This window comes from Salvelinus namaycush, chromosome 14 (genome assembly GCF_016432855.1).
Source record: "Salvelinus namaycush isolate Seneca chromosome 14, SaNama_1.0, whole genome shotgun sequence".
Taxonomy (NCBI): domain Eukaryota; kingdom Metazoa; phylum Chordata; class Actinopteri; order Salmoniformes; family Salmonidae; genus Salvelinus; species Salvelinus namaycush.
Genome location: NC_052320.1, coordinates 13,548,040 through 13,566,565, shown reverse-complemented (window position 1 = coordinate 13,566,565; position 18,526 = coordinate 13,548,040). Strand labels below are relative to the sequence as shown.

Below are 18,526 nucleotides of genomic sequence, written 5' to 3'. Positions count from 1 at the left end.
CAAGGCAAAGAGTGGCTACTTTGAAGAATCTCACATATATTTTGATTTGTTTAACACCTTTTTGGTTACTACATGATTTCATATGTGTTATATCATAGTTTTGATGTCTTCACTATTGTTCTACGATGTAGAAAATATTAAAAATAAAGAAAAATCCTTGAATGAGTGTGTCCAAGCTTTTGATTGGTACTGTATATGACAGGAAAATCACGGTTTTTAAGTGCACTGGGTCTTTTAAAGTGATGAACATAAGGGAAGATGTAAATGCTATATTTACATGGCGTACATGTAAAGGTATACAAAATAATTGGTGGTTTACAGTACACGGTAAGGAAAACAATGCTTCACCACGAGCCTTCAGAGTTTATGAGCGGAACATAAAATGCATGTCATTTCATTAGTAGTCAGAGCAAGCTAAAGCAAAAGCATCACGGTCTCACAGCGATGGTGTAGACTCCCATGGTCCTCCTATCCCACAGCCATCTGAATCTGGCCTTGGAGGGACTCCACTTACAGTGACTGGTGGTGAAATAGTAGAGCAGGGGGTCCAGACAACTGTTGAGGCTGACGAGTGCCATTGTCACCCGCCGGGCATTGTAGATGGCGTTTGCATAGGGACAGTGCTGGATGACCCCTAGACGGCGGAGCAGATGCAGGAAGTGAACCACGTGGTAGGGCAGAAAGCAGAGTAGGGTGATAACGAGGATTGTGTAGATGACCCTCAGGGCTCCGCGGGCTGTGTTGGTCCGGATGAGAGCGATGCGCCGTGCCACCAGAGGGTAACACACCAGGATGACCACAGAGGGCAGTAGCGAGCCGACGACGAGACTGAATATGCTGTATGGCACCAGACGCCTGTCCCACTCTTTCTGGGAGAAGTTTTCAAAGCAGCTACGGTGCTGGCTGTCCAGAGGTCCCACTAGGATGAAGGCCAGAACCGCTGCCCCCGCCACCACCCACACTGCTGCACTCACCAGTACAGTGCAACGTGAGTTCCGGAGCCTCAGATAAGTGTGAGGATAGGCGACGGCCACATATCGATCCACACAGATACAGGTCATGAAGGCGATGCTGATGTAGATGTTGGCGAAGAACAGTGTTCCTGTGATGCTGCAGGCCACATTTCCGAATACCCAGTCATTGCTGTTGCGGTGGTAGTGGATCTTGAAGGGCAGGGTGCAAAGGAAGGTGGTGTCAGCGAGGGCCAGGTTAATGACAAACACGTTAGAGGAGGTGCGGGGAGTTATCTTGAAGATGAACACATAGAGGGCTCCCACGTTGCCTGGCAGGCCCAGTGCCATCACCAGACTGTAGACGGCTGGGAAGAAGTAGAACTGGTAGTCTCTGGGGGTACTACAGTTGTCAGTTACATCTCCAACAGATGTATTCATTGTTTCAGGTCTGGTTTGGTTATCAAAAGGAGCTTGTAGGTGACAGAACCAGTGGGAAAGTATATTCTGCTTTCCCTTGCTAATGATGCAACCTGTGGGGAAAGTGTTCAGTCAGATTATCAAACTGTTCTGTAAAAGTTGCGATATCACTGTTGCTGTTTTACAGGCAAGGTTTATCACATCCTATCATCTGTTTGCTTGACACATGCAGTATCTTGCCAATATAATCAGAATTGTTGAAGCTTCCATTGTAAGAAAAAAAAAGTTGCTGTTTGAATTATCTAAATTCAATTATGGTAATTGAATTGAAATTATCAAGATGTTTTTCCGCTTATGAATCTCATGACTGTTCTGTGACGGCTACAATTCTTTAACTATGACCAAATAATGTAAAGTGTGTTGGTAAAAGATGGTATGTTTAAAGAAAAAAGTACTTACATAGTTTGTGAAGAACTCTTCAAAAAGTCAAACTACTACAGTAGGCTACTTCACGTGAACACTAATCAAACACATTGTCTGTTTTCCCCCCTTCACCTTCATATATGAGCTGATGTCATCACAGGGGTTGGAAAATCTTTGTTAGCTCTGGGTAGTTTAGTGGGTGCTGCTTGGTGCCGAATGAAGACACAGGAAACTGTTAGTGTATGTTTTGTTTCAGACAAACCACACTGAAAAAACCCACCATCCTGTCAAGGAAAGTGTTGCTTCGTTATTTTTAGTTGAAGGTGTTAGAAGACGCATAATTTATAACAGTATATGACTAGCTGTCAACACATAGAAGCAAGCCTTTGTCACAAAGTCGGTTTAAGACTGGACAATCTGAATTTGTTTTTCCTTGACATAATATTAAATCATCTTCTTGGAGAAATGTTTTAACTTGCATGCTACTAATGATAGTTTATTGGTTCCTTGATACTTTACTGTACTGTACTTCACTAGTTGTGCCCTCACTAAATTATGCTAAGCTTGCCAAATTGATTTTAGGTTTATTTCAACATCTTGGTACATATGTAGAAACATACATAAAGTGTGATGTCACACCATAAAACAGGTGAGAAATGATCAGCCTAACTAGATGGACAGTGCACCATCAAGTCATAAGTCATGAACAACAAACTGGCATACTACTAAAGCCTTATTTATGTATTACGTGATAAAGAGTGTCAGTTTGAGAGCTCTTGCCAAGAAAGATGACTTGTAGAGTGGCTTTTCAATAAAAACTATTGTCTTGGCTTGAACTCAGTGTAGTGTGTTTGTTATGATGCTATTCTGGGTGTCTTGACTCTTCTTTAACGCTGGGGGGCGCTTAACACAAACCAAATGTCCCTTACTGCTGGTCATATCATTGCCTGCAGCATAGCAACAAGCCATATCCACAGATTGTAAAGCGAAATTCTAAAGCATGATTATTGAGCACGGATTTTGATCCCAAATGTATTTGCTGTTAGGGGCTTTATGGGTGCTAATGTACTGAGGTTTATCGTTTAAAAAAAGATTTAATCCGAATAGAACGACGTTGAGATTAAAGTCATTATTGTGTTCATTATTTTGAGTTATGCTCTTAAGATGATGATTAATTATACACGACAATACAATGTATATCATCATCATTATATAACCAGAAATACATGTATCTTTCACCCTCTTTGATGCCTGGAATGTTACTGAAATCCATTATTGGTTTGTACTGTAAGGGTTGTTTCAAGAGAATAATCAGATACTGTTGATGTTGTGGACTATTCCTGAACCTCAAGACAGCACAGTTTTGGACCTGGTTACAAGAACAGATGGGAAACCCCCTCCATCACCACCAGGGAGAATCCAACACAGCCAGGGTCAGTTGGCCACTGGTAGGAATCACAGGCCAGATGTACTGTAGTCTACCTGGCCAAACACAGCACGACGGCTGGCACACACACACAGACCGTCACAATGAACTGCTGATGAGTCATAGAATCAGGAAGTAGCTCTCTCCCTCATCCCACCCTCTCCTCCAGCCTCCCTTCCCTCTCTGCTGCACCATCGCCTAGCAACACTGCTGTTCTACTCACAAGTCTCCCTCTGTCTTTCCCACCAGCCCCAAGAAGAGCACTGCCTCTATCAGTGTAATTTTACCACAACCACGGGACACTAGGTCATTTGATGGTAACTCCATACATTCTTTCTTATACCAAGAGATGTATTATGTACTAAGTAGAATATTTGAAAGTTTAATAATGAATAAGTTTGAAAAATGGGCTGAGCGCTCATAAGTGCTTAGTATGGAATTTCTGCTTTCAGATGAGGGTCAGAAATCATACATATTTACCAATGGTGTGAGGAGACAATCGTTGTGGAGACACAATGTGTATGTGTCGGATTGAGGGGTTGGAGACTAGCAGCTGAGTATAGCCTGCAGCTTGTCTTGTCCTACTTTCCCCAGAAAAACAAAGTGCATCACAACCTGGTTCTCAGAATAATTTAAATGAACGGCAGTCAGAGACAATGATTTTTAGAACACTTACATTGATCTTGGAATCTACACAATAAAGCACTCGTCTCATGTTTAACAGTTTCCTGGGTAATTGGCTTAATGCTCATCTCAACTACACTCCACTCTCTCATCTCAGAGCAGTTCACTTGTATTATTCATGGGCTGTTCATTTAATAGTTTTCTTTTCCTCTCTGAAAATGACTATACAGTACTTTTCAGTTATTCAAGGGACAATAAAAGCATGGAATCTGACATGCCTATTTTAGAGGAAGTGTTTTAGCATTCTGTACTTCCTGGTCAAAGGAGCTGTGTGCATTTGAAATGAGTTCCTTTAGTTCAGAAGTAGAAGGGAAGAGTACATGTATAAGGAAACATTATGTACAATATAATGAATGATGCTCAGCAACTATGAGTTCAGGTCCTAAGAATGTCCCAGAAATCATACTTTCAACCATATATATGCTGTATCTATGTCCTTCCACGAAGCTACAGTTGAAGTCGGAAGTTTACATACACTTAAGTTGGAGTCATTAAAACTCGCTTTTCAACCACTCCACAAATTTCTTGATAACAAACTATAGTTTTGGAAAGTCGGGTAGGACATCTACTTTGTGCATGACACAAGTATTTTTTCCAACAATTGTTTACAGACAGATTATTTCACTTATAATTCACTGTATCACAATTCCATTGGGTCAGAAGTTTACATACACTAAATTGACTGTGCCCTTAAACAGCTTGGAAAATTTCCCAAAATTATGTCATGGATTTAGAAGCTTCTGATAGGCTAATTGACATAATTTGAGTGAATTAGAGGTGTACCTGTGGACGTATTTCAAGGCCTACCAAACTCAGTGCCTCTTTGCTTGACATCATGGGAAAATCTAAAGAAATCAGCCAAGACCTCAGAAAAAAAATTGTAGACCTCCACAAATTTGGTCCATCCTTGGGAGCAATTTCCAAACGCCTGAAGGTACCACGTTCATCTGTACAAACAATAGTAGGCAAGTATAAACACCATGGGACCACGCAGCCGTCATACAACTCAGGAAGGAGACGTGTTCTGTCTCCTAGAGATGAACGTACTTTGGTGCGAAATGTGCAAATCAATCCCAGAACAACAGCAAAGGACCTTGTGAAGATGCTGGAGGAAACAGGTAGAAAATTATCTATATCCACAGTAAAATTAGTCCTATATCGACAGAACCTGAAAGGCCGCTCAGCAAGGAAGCCACTGCTCCAAAACCACCATAAAAAACCCAAAGCATACTTCCAAAGTTGTGGCAAAATGGCTTAAGGACAACAAAGTCAAGGTATTGGAGTGGCCATCACAAAGCCCTGACCTCAATCCTATAGAAAATTTGTGGGCAGAACTGAAAAAGCGTGTGCGAGCAAGGAGGCCTACAAACTTGACTCGGTTACACCAGCTCTGTCAGGAGGAATGGGCCAAAATTCACACAACTTATTGTGGGAAGCTTGTGGAAGGCTACCCGAAACGTTTGACCCAAGTTACACAATTTAAAGGCAATGCTACCAAATACTAATTGAGTGTATGTAAACTTGTGACCCACTGGGAATGTGATGAAAGAAATAAAAGCTGAAATCAATCATTCTCTGTACTATTATTCTGACATTTCACATTCTTAAAATAAAATGGTGATCCTAACTGATGTAAAACAGGGAATTTTTACTAGGATTAAATGTCAGGAATTGTGAAAAACTGAGTTTAAATGTATTTGGCTAAGGTGTATGTAAACTTCTGACTTCAACTGTATGTCTTTGTATCTATCTCTATGGTCAACCTTATTTTTTGGGAGAACTTACCCTCTGAAGTCATTCATAAAAACAAAATTTCAAAGACCTGTCACTTGGGGATTGATATGGATTTATCATATGAATATTTGATCAGTTGAAAGTACTATCCTTTGTCCCTGGTCCAGCTCTTTTGACTGTGACCCCAACTAATGTTAGCCAGCCTTGGCTTCAGAAGGATACTGCTCTTGTTGTCTTGCGTTCAGAATCAGTAGCCCATTGATTATGACAGCTCTGCTATTGACTTTGAAACTACTTCCCCTGCAGCACAGTGACCTTGTCTAAAGCAAAGAGGATTTGCTTGCCTGGCATTGGTTGTCAGTTGAGACGCCTTAAGTAATTAAGCTTACCTAGGCTAACACGACTAACACACAATGGAGCCAAGGTCAAAACTTTTAATGGCTTTTACTACTGCAGAGATTTAGGCCTGCTTTTCCATAGGCTACTTTCGAAGGTTGACAAACTGAAAGGGACTCAACAGAGTTGTGGTTAGTGCCTGGTTCTCTCCCTGGGTCTATATACTGTAAACTACTTTCTAGGCGTCCATGCGATGAATTTATATGGATGAATATCCATTTTAAGGTTAAATATCTGCATAAATATACATTTTAAGGTTAAATATATGGATAAATAACCATTTAAATATAATGTTAAAAGAATCTTGAAAGTATATTTGAAGAGACATGCCACTACATTACACCTACCCTAAAGAAGTGCATTACAGAACCAGTAGTGCATATGATTCACCTGGACTGTATGATCATCACATTTACTTGTCACCCAACATCATCAACATGTTTTGACAGTGTCATATTTAATGCAAATTATTGAGTGAATATACTGTATAATGTACTTGAAGGAGTGTGATGAAGATCTCATTTATAATTTATGGTCCACTCTTCAACATTTGACAATTTATTTGTATTAACTTTTTACTAGTTTACAGTTTTGTTAGAAGTAGTTTGTACATACTCTACTCTATCTTACTATGTAATGTCAGTTCATTGCAACACCCAAGAAATGTGATAGTTGTATGTATGGTATTCATCTCATACATTAGACACTACCAACAAATCCAAAGTTGTTGGGATGAAAACATTTAGTCTGATGTTATTCAGTCCCTGACTGTAGGTGTTCGCCTTGACTTCAGGCTTGGCTCTCTGTTGGCTTGCTTACTGTAGCCAATGCAGAGTCGGCATGTCACACACAAACTGCAGAGAGAAGAAACGGCGGGAGCAGTTGGACTGAAAGATTTACGAGACTTGGTAATCAACGTTAACAGGACCACTGAATAAATCATAGCTGCTGTTAGCATGCTGTCTAAGTGCCTCTGGCAGGTTCCATACTTCATGGATAAAGAATACAGCATCATGCTAGCTTGACCTACAGAGAGCAAGAGGGCATGACACGTCTTAGAGAAATGTAGAAAATATAAATAATGTAATGATGTTAATCAATAAAATTTGCATGATTGATAACATGCTCATCCAGGTTATTTCTCAAATGTACTTGGATGCTTAATCCTCGTAGTAAATACTTTCAGTAATCATAATTTTACAATAAATGTATTGGGCTATGATGATAAATAATGAACTATCACAAAGGAAGCTCCTCCCAGTAGAACAGCTCAGTTCATTATCTGTAGCATCCTCAGTGACTTCATTAAGTTGTAGACAGCATTCACCTAGCTTGATTCTGTTGGTTGTCTGAGGTAATGTGAAACTACAACTGGTGCTGATGATGAACCGACGGGATATCCTGGTGATCATCCTTGGAGAGATTCTCTCTGTTATGCAAGTAGTAGAGTAAATTCAAACATCTGGTATGCAATGGTGTCTTGATCCTTCACACTACTGCACACTTGATACTACAGTAGAACGCAGCAGTTTTGACAATTGCTGGAAAGTTCAAAGGGCACAGTTGGAAACTGAAACAGTGACTGTCATTAGTTCTTTATGAAAGATAAGGTCTGTTTACACAGCAGAGAGGAAGATGAACCCAGACCTTCAATATCTTGGTTCTTCTTCATTTTTCACATTATCTTTCCCTCTGTAGGAGATAAAGACTGTTAGGTAAAAAGCTGACATCATGGGGAATTTATTTATATATTTTTTTTCACCTTTATTTAACCAGAACAAGTTCTCATTTACAACTGCGACCTGGCCAAGATAAAGCAAAGCAGTGCAACAAAAACAACAACACAGAGTTACACATAAACAAACGTACAGTCAATAACACTATAGAAAAATCTATGTACAGTGTGTGCAAATGTAGAAGATTAGGGAGGTAAGGCAATAAATAGGCCATAGAGGCGAAATAATTACAATTTAGCATTAACACTGGAGTGATAGATGTGCAGATGATGATGTGCAAGTAGAGATACTGGGGTGCAAAAGAGCAAGAAGATAAATAACAATATGGGGATGAGGTAGTTGGGTGTGCTATTTACAGGTTGCTGTGTACAGGTACAGTGATAGGTAAGCTGCTCTGACAGCTGATGCTTAAAGTTAGAGAGGGAGATATGTTTCCAGCTTCAGCGATTTTTGCAATTCGTTCCAGTCATTGGCAGCAGAGAACTGGAAGGAAAGGCGGCCAAAGTAAGTGATGGCTTTGGGGATGACCAGTGAAATATTCCTGCTGGAGCGCGTGCTACCGGTGGGTGTTGCTATGGTGACCAGTGAGCTGAGATAAGGCGGGGCTTTACCTAGCAAAGATTTATAGATGACCTGGAGCCAGTGGGTTTGGCGACAAATATGTAGCGAGGGCCAGCCAACGAGAGCATACAGGTCGCAGTGGTGGTTAGTATATGGGGCTTTGGTGACAAAACGGATGGCACTGTGATAGATTACATCCAGTTTGCTGAGTAGAGTGTTGGAGGCTATTTTGTAAATGACATCGCCAAAGTCAAGGATCGGTAGGATAGTCAGTTTTACGAGGGTATGTTTGGCAGCATGAGTGAAGGAGGCTTTGTTACTGGAAGCCGATTCTAGATTTCATTTTGGATTGGAGATGCTTAATGTGAGTCTGGAAGGAGAGTTTACAGTCTAACCAGACACCTAGGTATTTGTAGTTGTCCACATGTTCTAAGTCAGAACCGTCCAGAGTAGTGATGCTAGTTGGGCGGGCGGGTCATCAATAGATGACCTTCTTTGCGAGGCATTGGAAAACCTCCCTGGTCTTTGCCATTGAATCTGTGCTTGTGTAACAGTATAACTTTAGTCCGTCCCCTCGCGAACCAGGGACCCTCTGCACACATCAACAACAGTCACCCACGAAGCATCGTTACCCATCGCTCCACAAAAGCCGCGGCCCTTGCAGAGCAAGGGGAACCACTACTTCAAGGTCTCAAAGCGAGTGACGTCACCGATTGAAACGCTATTAGCGCGCACCACCGCTAACTAGCTAGCCATTTCACATCGGTTACATTTGAAATTCACTGGTGTTTAACATGATTTTTAAATGACTACCCCACACATAATTGTATGTGTGGTGTACAGAGATGGGTAGTCATTTAAAAATCATGTTAAACACCATTGTTGCTCACAGAGTCCATGCAACTTATTATCTGACTTGATAGTTTTACTCCTGAAGTTATTTAGGATTGCCATAGCAAAGGGGTTTAATACATTTCAGCTTTTCATTTTTTATTAATTTGTAAACATTTCTAAAAACATAATTCCACTTTGACGTAATTGGGTATTGTGTGTAGATCAGTGACACACAATCTACATTTAATCCATTTTAAATTCAAACTGTAACACAACAAAATGTGGAAGAAGTCAAGGGGTGTGATACTTTATGAAGGCATTGTACTAGGATAGTAGAAAGGAGAGAGCCAAACTAGGTCTCCTTCCCAGACACCCACATCTCACGATAATTCCACACGGCTGCAGTGCTTGTGTCTGCCATGAGAGGGCCATCAAAAAAACAAAATCTGAGCCGACAGCTACCCTTCCTCTCACAATTCAGAGGCATACATTTTACATCTGCACTCTCTGTGGTGGATGCCACGCAGTCACTGACTGTGTCTGAAACAGAAGCAGAGGACGGGTCTTGAGTAGTGCAGTACAGTATAGTGGAAGTCAATCTATGCTTATACAGTCTTCTTGTCTATCCACTGCACTCTGAGGCCAAGATTTCATGTTAGTACCACTTTTTTCTTACCGTTGTCTGAATAAAAGGACCCAATGAACTGATGATGTACATAAAATGTCAGCTCACTATGATCTTTTTTGTCAGTGGTGGAGAAAGTAACCAATTGTCATACTTGAGTAAAAGTAAAGATATCTTAATAGAAAATGACTCAAGTGAGTCCCCCAGTAAAATACTACTTGAGTAAAAGTCAAAAAATATTTGGTTTTAAATATACTTAAAGAGCCACGGAACACGTCGATTGGCACGTGTATTTTTCTGTTGCTCATTAGAAATACGAGATTGGTTAATGATGTTTGTCCCCCCTGAGACACTGTAGACTTGAAAGTCTTGTTCACTTTCTCAAAATCCCCAGAATTAATCTAAAATTACTCAAGAAATCTGTCATTAATTTTGACATTTTTGCCGAGGATGTTTTATTTGCGCAATTTTACATATAACTAATTTGTTTGGTGCAGTATTTCTCAAGTAAAAAAATATGCGACGTGTTTTCTTATGTAACAAAGTCGGGACGCTGGGCAGGTCTGTTTTACTGTCTATATTATTGGATTGAGAGCAATCACCGCAGCTGTTCACCCCATGTTAGTGGGCGAACGTACATCGTCAAATCCAAACCCAACCTTAATTTACATGTTGTGACGCATGGATGTTCCAAACTCTGTTTTAGATGAGACTGACTTTATGACCAAAATTATCCTATTTACACTTTGTTGTCAATTTTGACAATAGAATAACTGTTTCCGACTCCTTGTTTTTAAAGGGATTTGTTGCTTTTTAAAGGCAGTTGCTCTTTAAGTATCAAAAGCAAATGTAATTGCTCAAATATTCTTAAGTATCAAAAGTAAAAGTATAAAGCTTTTCAAATTTCTTATATTAAGCAAACCAGACGGCACGTAATTTTTTATTTTTTCGGATAGCCAGGGGCACACCAGCACTCAGACATGAAGTATTTGTGTTTAGTGAGTCCGCCAGATCTGTCACGTTCTGACCTTAGTTACTTTGTTTTGTCTTTTGTTTTAGTATGGTCAGGGCGTGAGTTGGGTGGGTTGTCTATGTTATTTTTTCTATGATTTTCTATTTCTGTGTTTGGCCTGATATAGTTCTCAATCAGAGGCAGCTGTCAATCGTTGTCCCTGACTGGGAACCACATTTAGGTAGCCTGTTTTCTGTTGAGTTTTGTGGGTGGTTATTTTCAGTCTTTGTGTGTCTGCACCAGACAGAACTGTTTTCGGTTGTTTCTTTGTTATTTTGTTATTCAGTGTTCTGTTTGATGATTATTAAACATCATGAACACTTACGACGCTGCACCTTGGTCCTCACCTTCTTCCACCGACGACAGCCATTACAAGATCAGAGGCAGTAGGGATGACCAAGGATGTTCTCTTGATAAGTGCGTGAATTGGACCATTTTCCTGTCCTGCTAAGCATTCAAAATTGAACGAGTACTCTTGGGTGTCAGGGAAAATATAAAGTAAAAATGACATTATCTTCTTTAGGAATGTAGTGGAGTAAAAGTTGTCAAAATATAAATAGTAAAGTACAGATACCCCCCAAAAACGACATAAGTAACACTACTTTAAAGTACTACTTAAGTACTTTACACCACTGCTTTGTGCCTATGGATCTATGTACAGTATGTCCAGAGGTGCAGGGATTTTTTTCTTTTTTTCTCTCTCTTTCTCTGCATGTTCTCGTCATGCAAGAAGTTTCCTTCTAATATCTCACCCCAAGTGTTCAAATCAGTCTGCTGACTCAACAGCTTTCGAAAAGCTCTGAATGTGTAAGGAACAGGAAAGGCTTTGATCTCAGAGGAAGAAACGGAGCAAGGGATGAGAGAGAGAGAGGCCTTGATTTGAGCAAGTCTAATTTTAGGCCATGAAGCGATGGAGGACGCTTATGTAAGACAGACACATGGGGGTGCAGCATGCAGGGATGCTACTTTTGTGAAAGACTAACAAACTCCACAACACCTGCTCTAGTAGAACACATTCCTCTATCCTCTTCCTGACTGAAGGACAGATAACCCAAGTAGCCTCCCCAAATGTCAGATACATAGGTTGAAACACAGTATTTGTAATGGGAAAGAGACACGTTTACAGATCAACAAGGGAAGGAAAAGGTTAGTAAATGTAATTTTCAGACAGCCCCCCCAAATTGTTTAGGTGTTTATTTTTGGCATCTGCTTTAGAGTCAATCACCAAATTTCAATCATGATTACTCCTTGGGTTGCATCTGGCAAAGCTCTAATAACTATATCTTTCAATCACAATTTAAACAAATGCCTTCCCTCTATATTTCCATTCACACATATTAAAATCTGTCATATATAATCCAATATAATCCCACTCCTGGACCACAGCCTATAGGGAGGAGGTCAGAGACCTCAAAGTGTTCAAGACAAAGGAGATGATTGTGGATTACAGGAAAAAGAGGACCCGAGCACACCCCCATTCTCATCGACGCCCTGTAGTGGAGCAGGTTGAGAGCTTCAAGTTCCTTGGTGTCCACATCACCAACAAACTAACATGGTCCAAGCACACCAAGACAGTTGTGAAGAGGGCACGACAAAACCTATTCCCCCTCAGGAGACTGAAAAGATTTGGCATGGGTCCTCAGATCCTCAAAAGGTTCTACAGCTGCACCATCGAGAGCATCCTGACTGGTTGCATAACTGCCTGGTATGGCAACTGCTCGACCTATGACCGCAAGGCACTACAGAGGGTAGTGTGTACGGCCCAGTACATCACTGGGGCCAAGCTTCCTGCCATCCAGGACCTCTACACCAGGAGGTGTCAGAGGAAGGCCCTAAAGAGGAGACTCCATCCACCCTAGTCATAGACTGTTCTCTCTGCTACCGCACAGCAAGCGGTACTGGAGCACCAAGTCTAGGGCCAAGGGGCTTCTAAACAGCTTCTACCCCCAAGCCATAAGACTCATGAACATCTAATCAAATGGCTACCCAGACTATTTGCATTGCCCCCCCCCCCCCCCTTTTACACCGCTGCTGCTCTCTGTTGTTATCAATGCATAGTCACTTTAATAACTCTACCCACGTGTACATATTACCTCAACTTACCGGTGCCCCCGCACATTGACTCTGTACCGGTACCCCCCTGTGTATAGTCTCGCTATTGTTATTTTACTGCTGCTCTTGAATTATTTGTTACTTTTATTTCTTATTCTTACTCATATATATTTTTTAACTGCATTGATGGTTAGGGGCTCGTAAGTTAGCATTTCACTGTAAGGTCTACACCTGTTGTATTTGGCGCATGTGACTAATAAGATTTGATTTGACAGGAGCCAAATTTTATCTGACTTTTAAAATGAAATGGTCTTCAAAGTTGAATCAACAGTTGTGTCATTGAATCACATCACTTGAATAAACTGTAGGAAATGTTATGGTTTCTAGAGTCTATCCCATGATAGGAATGTATGCATCCTATACTACTACACCCCTTATCACACCCCAAACAAAAGGGGGATTCATTCAGTTCTCGTGACTTCATGCTTACATCTCCATGACTAAACCAAGGTAGTCAGGCCAAGTCTTGACTAGCAGCAATTCATCCAGCTAGTCAAGACATCTCTTCCTCAGCAGAGTAGCGAGGCAAGGACCAGGGTGGGGGTGAGATCATTCCTATTCAGGGGCACAGCTAGCCTCTGAAAGCAGGAATAAGAAGGAACAATAGTGTTCCATAAAAGCCTGCAGTGAAACCCCTAGCACTTTCTCCCCCCGGCCTTCCCATTTCCTGTGAATGAATAATATCCTATTTTTGGCCTTACCTAGAGGGATGGGGAGGGAAATGGATAATGCACTTGAAATACAGTATTCTATATTTACAAGATTTTCATTGAACAGCTGGCAGATATTTCTCTCATCTTAAATGAATTTATACACCTGATATGCATTTCTTCCCAATAAATTATTTAGGTTGTTAGTGAAAGAGTAGATTTATTTTGATACAGTGTATGTAATATTTGCTGTTTAATGCCCAGAAGCCAGAAGATCATGTTGCCTGGGTATATATTATATTTGTTAGTGTTTAATTAATGTGTTACACAGAAATAGAAGTAAAGCTGAAAGATCATTATGTAATGAACACAAGGGGAGACAGAGGCCTGGTTTCAAGCACAGGAGGTGTTTATTGCAAAGGACCACAGGAGGAGGCAGGTAGCTGGGTCCAGGGGCAGGCAGAAGGTCATACACAGGGTGTCCAAAAGGGCAACATTACAGGCAGGGAAAAGGCTGGTAACGTAGTCTGGGAGATCAGGCAATAGGTAGATAACAGGAAATCCAATAGTCTAAAGTACAGGCAGGGAATAGGCAAAAACTACCATACAATGGAAATCTAGCGCTCTGAAAGACGTGTGTCACAAAACAAACAATACCTCACTGTGATGGGTTGCAAAGAACTGAACTAAATAGTGTGTGATAATGACATACAGGTGTGTGAACAGGTGATTAGAATTCAGGTGATTGGGATCTGGAGAGTGAGCTGTGTTCAGGGGATCTAGGTGTTTGAGAGTGTGAGCTGGAAAGTGGACTGGGAAGTGAGCTGCGTTCAGGGGATCTACGTGTTTGAGGGTGTGAGTTGGAAGCAGACGTTACACATTAGTTGATAGGCCACTTTAGAATCAACAATCTGATATGAGCTGTGTGTGGACAACATTGTCAAAGAACAGATTTGATGATGACAAAACCAGCCCACTGTACTGAGGGGTGTTAAATTCCAGATTAACAGTGGAGATTTATGTACAGCTCTAGAGCTCCTAAACTTATTCTTGAACTAGAGCCATCCCAGATGTTAGCATCTTCTCTGCATAAGTTATCACATTGGGCCACCAGGGCTGAACTCCCTCTTAATAGCATGTTTCTCTGTGAGAATCTGGTTTTCTGGTGAAGGTGTTGCAGACAGATCTCACCAGAGATTGGCACTGGGGAAAAGAGGAATTTAGCTGTGCTTCAGTCAAGGACTGCCAGCTGTGAGGAGGGGCCAATGGTCATCTGACTGTGAATACAGAGACAAGAAAGGAAACTCCAAACTCTAAACATTTAATTCACACTCTCTCACATACACTCTCTAGTATACTGACTTTACGCACGCACGCACACACGACAGTGTGATCAGCGTCAATCAACTGTTCGGGTTACACGGAACCCAAACCGGCTGCGCTATCGTGCATAAATGTATTTTGCCCCCCCACACCAAACGCGATCACGACACGCAGGTTAAAATATCAAAACAAACTCTGAACCAATGACATTAATTTGGGGACAGGTCGAAAAGCATTAAACATGTATGGCAATTTAGCTAGCTAGCTTGCACTTGCTAGCTAACGTTAATTTGTCCTATTTAGCTAGCTTGCTGTTGCTAGCTAATTTGTCCTGGGATATAAACATTGAGTTGTTATTTTACCTGAAATGCACAAGGACCTCTACTCCGACAATTAATCCACACATAAAACGGCCAACCGAATCGTTTCTAGTCATCTCTCCTCCTTCCAGGCTTTTTCATCTTTGAACTTATATGGTGATGCATCTAAACTTTCATTGTATTACCACGACAACCGGCAACAAAGTTCGTCTTTCAGTCACCCATGTGGGTATAACCAATGAGGAGATGGCACGTGGGTACCTGCTTCTATAAACCAATGAGGAGATGGGAGAGGCAGGACTTGCAGCGCGATCTGCGTCAGAAATAGGAAAGACATCTATTTTAGCCCTTGGTGTCGCAGACGCTCGTTGGCGCAGCGCAAGCAGTGTGGGTACAATAATTGAATAACATGGATTTCTAAATGAATTTTGTGACGCTCGCGCATGCGATGAGTCCGGTCTGGTCAGCATATTAGGGCAAACTGCATGCCCCACTCTCATACTGTCTCTCTAGTAGTGTACAGTAACGGCTTAATAACTATAAATAAAGTTGTTTCATTGATATTGACACAAAATATTCCATAACAATGTGTGTTGTAGTAGGCTTGCCATGTGATTTCAAGCAGAATACGCTCCCTAAATTTGAGCGCGCTTCTTGTTGATTGAGCGCGCTTCTTGTTGAGAATGAACGTTTGACGATAGTCCCTAATATTTCTCCAGCGGTCTAGCTCCTCAAATATTCCAGGCTCTCGTTTCAGTGAAGTAGCACAGTAGACTGTCACTGCACGGAATACATAGCTACACTTTTCTGTTATTCATAACTTTCTGGAAATGAAATTTATACGTTAAGCTTGAAGACTAAATCCAGCCCAAAATGACGGTGGACTTTGAAGAATGTGTGAAAGATTCACCCCGGTTCAGGTAAGAATTTGCGCATATCTTCTGTTTCGCTTGTTGAATTGTTCAGGGATTCGCACAATCGAGGAAGACGATTTCCAGGATTCTAAAAATCTCCAAATAACTTGAAACTGCAAATAGTTTAAATTGAAAATAAGAAATGTTAAATAGCTGTTTATCTTTCCATATTTTAATTAAATTAACCTATATTGCCATTGCAAGGCAATTATTGCAGTGAATTTCACAAGGCTGGACTAGGCTACTTGATATTAATAATCCATCATTTTCTTGCCATGTTTCAAAGAAATGCGTAAAAATTGCCATTGTTTATCATAGGACAACCTTGGAGTGCATGGTGAATAAAGGTCGTGTGTCCTTTTACGGAGGTGGATTTCCCATCACCAAAAGACAGATGAAAATACTATAGGCTACATTATCATTAGTGTTAGTAATATCTCGACTTCTGTCTGCTACATCCATTCCTCGGTTGTTGAGCACTTCCATGGGACAGACATCATGCGTTTTCCCCCCAACCCTCCCATGACGCATGAACATTCATAGATCACATGTATTTAGAATCCTTACTGTAGCAGGGCTTCCCTCAGGAAAATCGTTTTTTGGAACAATCATGTGTCATACATGTGTCATACACTGACTTTGTGTTCAACTGCATGGTCACTGTTTGTGAGAAGTGTGACATTCACCAAATTGTGATAATAATGTACATTTTGAATTACATTTTGATCTTGTATTTGTTCTTTAGATTACACAATATATGTTGTTAATGAAAAATAGGCCTATTGTCTATTCTGAAAAACATGTCCATCCCATGGTCTCCTCTTCATATTTGAATTCTGGAGGATGGGTTCCATGACTGGGACTGATTAGCCCTGATGTTATATGGCAGGAACTCTCCCAACTCCAAAGGCACTTCCCTTTTATTCAACTGCTCTCCTGGCAGAACTGCAAACTGCACACTCACAAAGGAAGCACTTCAAACAGTGGCTCTCAGGGAAACTAGAAGGTCCCATGCACTGCCTCACTGCTGCATGCTCCTCATGCTACGGCTGCTGCTACGACAGCGGCTGTGTGGTGCACACAGCACCAAAGGTTAGCTAAATAAATGAAGGCATTTCTTTACACCCACATCCCTTCCCAGTCCCCTTCCCAGCCCTGGATGTCATTCCTCCCATTAGATTCCTTCCTCCCCTGCATCTAGAGTTAGCGTTCCAAATGGCACTCTTTTCCCTACATAGTGCACTACTTTTGAGCCTATGTGTGGAAGGACCTCGAGCGGCTGTCAGGCAGGCTGTAGGATGTCTGCCTGGCCTGCATGCCTGGGTATGTGTGTGCAATGCCGCCACAGTAGAGCTCCCACAGATATAATCTGCTCTCCAAATCAAAGACTTCCAGACTTGGCAGCAGAACGTTAATGACTGCCATCTGGGCCTGAGAGAGAGGAGAGGCAGGCAGGTCTCATGAAGTGCTGAGTGAAGGGTATTTACAGAAACAACTCTCTCTGTGTTTGTGCTAAAAGACCAAGGCTGTACTGTAGCAACCAGAGTGGATCATCTTGCACTAGGCAGACGTTACTTAGCCCATTGCACACAGCTTGGAGAGATCTTTGAAGTCCCTCTTAGTTGTACTTAAATGCTAAAACGTTTTTGTTTAGCCATTGCTGTGGAAGAGGAATGAAAATTACCCCATAGATGCGATGCTTGGCAAAAACTAAGTATCTGACCTGGAAAAGCATATCAAATGAGCGCAAAAGATAGTTGTTATATCATGTTCAGAGTGTTTTGAGTAGAGTTTGAGCAATAGTTATTTATGCCAACAACTAATTCAATTATTATGCAGTGACAACAAGGCTGTTTTGTATCCTGAAATGACCAGATCAGAGTCAGCCACCAAAAGAGACACACTTCTGAAGCAGCATATTCTTCCCACTGAATCCTGACAGGGAATTGAGCCCATATTGAAATGGGCCTGTTGTGGCAGTTAAAAGCATAGTAAGTGTTATACAACAAACCCTGGAGCTGGAATGACTGACTGCCTGGCAGACTGGCTGACTGACTCACTGACTGACTGACTGACTGCTGGCTGGGAGGAAGCAGCCAAGACCAGAGGGAATCAAGCCTTTGACATTTGATATTTGAAAGCCACAGTAGAGCTAATGGGCGACTTCCCACACGTGTAAAAACATGTAGGGCATCAATTCTGCATGGCTGTTTTCACACGTTGGAGTTGGAGTCCATGTAGCACATGGGGATGTGTGAAACTTACTCCTCAGTCTGAATTGTCTAGTTTTTCGCGTGGCGCTGACCGGTAAGATGCTTCATGAGGCCAGTCATGCATGTGTGCTAGCAGGTCAGAGGTCCTGGGTTCCAGCCTCTGTGAGACAAATAAGGAGGAAGTGGTACTCGC

At 41.5% G+C, this 18,526-nt stretch overlaps 1 protein-coding gene across 1 annotated transcript; it reads right to left on the bottom strand.

Annotated features, from left to right (window-relative positions):
- Positions 1–331: 331 nt before the first annotated feature.
- On the bottom strand, positions 332–1,438 carry LOC120058854 (lysophosphatidic acid receptor 6). Its single transcript, XM_039007591.1, has one exon. It carries the CDS (start codon positions 1,389–1,391, stop codon positions 429–431), a length of 963 nt encoding a protein of 320 aa, XP_038863519.1. The 5' UTR covers positions 1,392–1,438; the 3' UTR covers positions 332–428.
- Between the last annotated feature and the right edge of the window lie 17,088 nt (positions 1,439–18,526).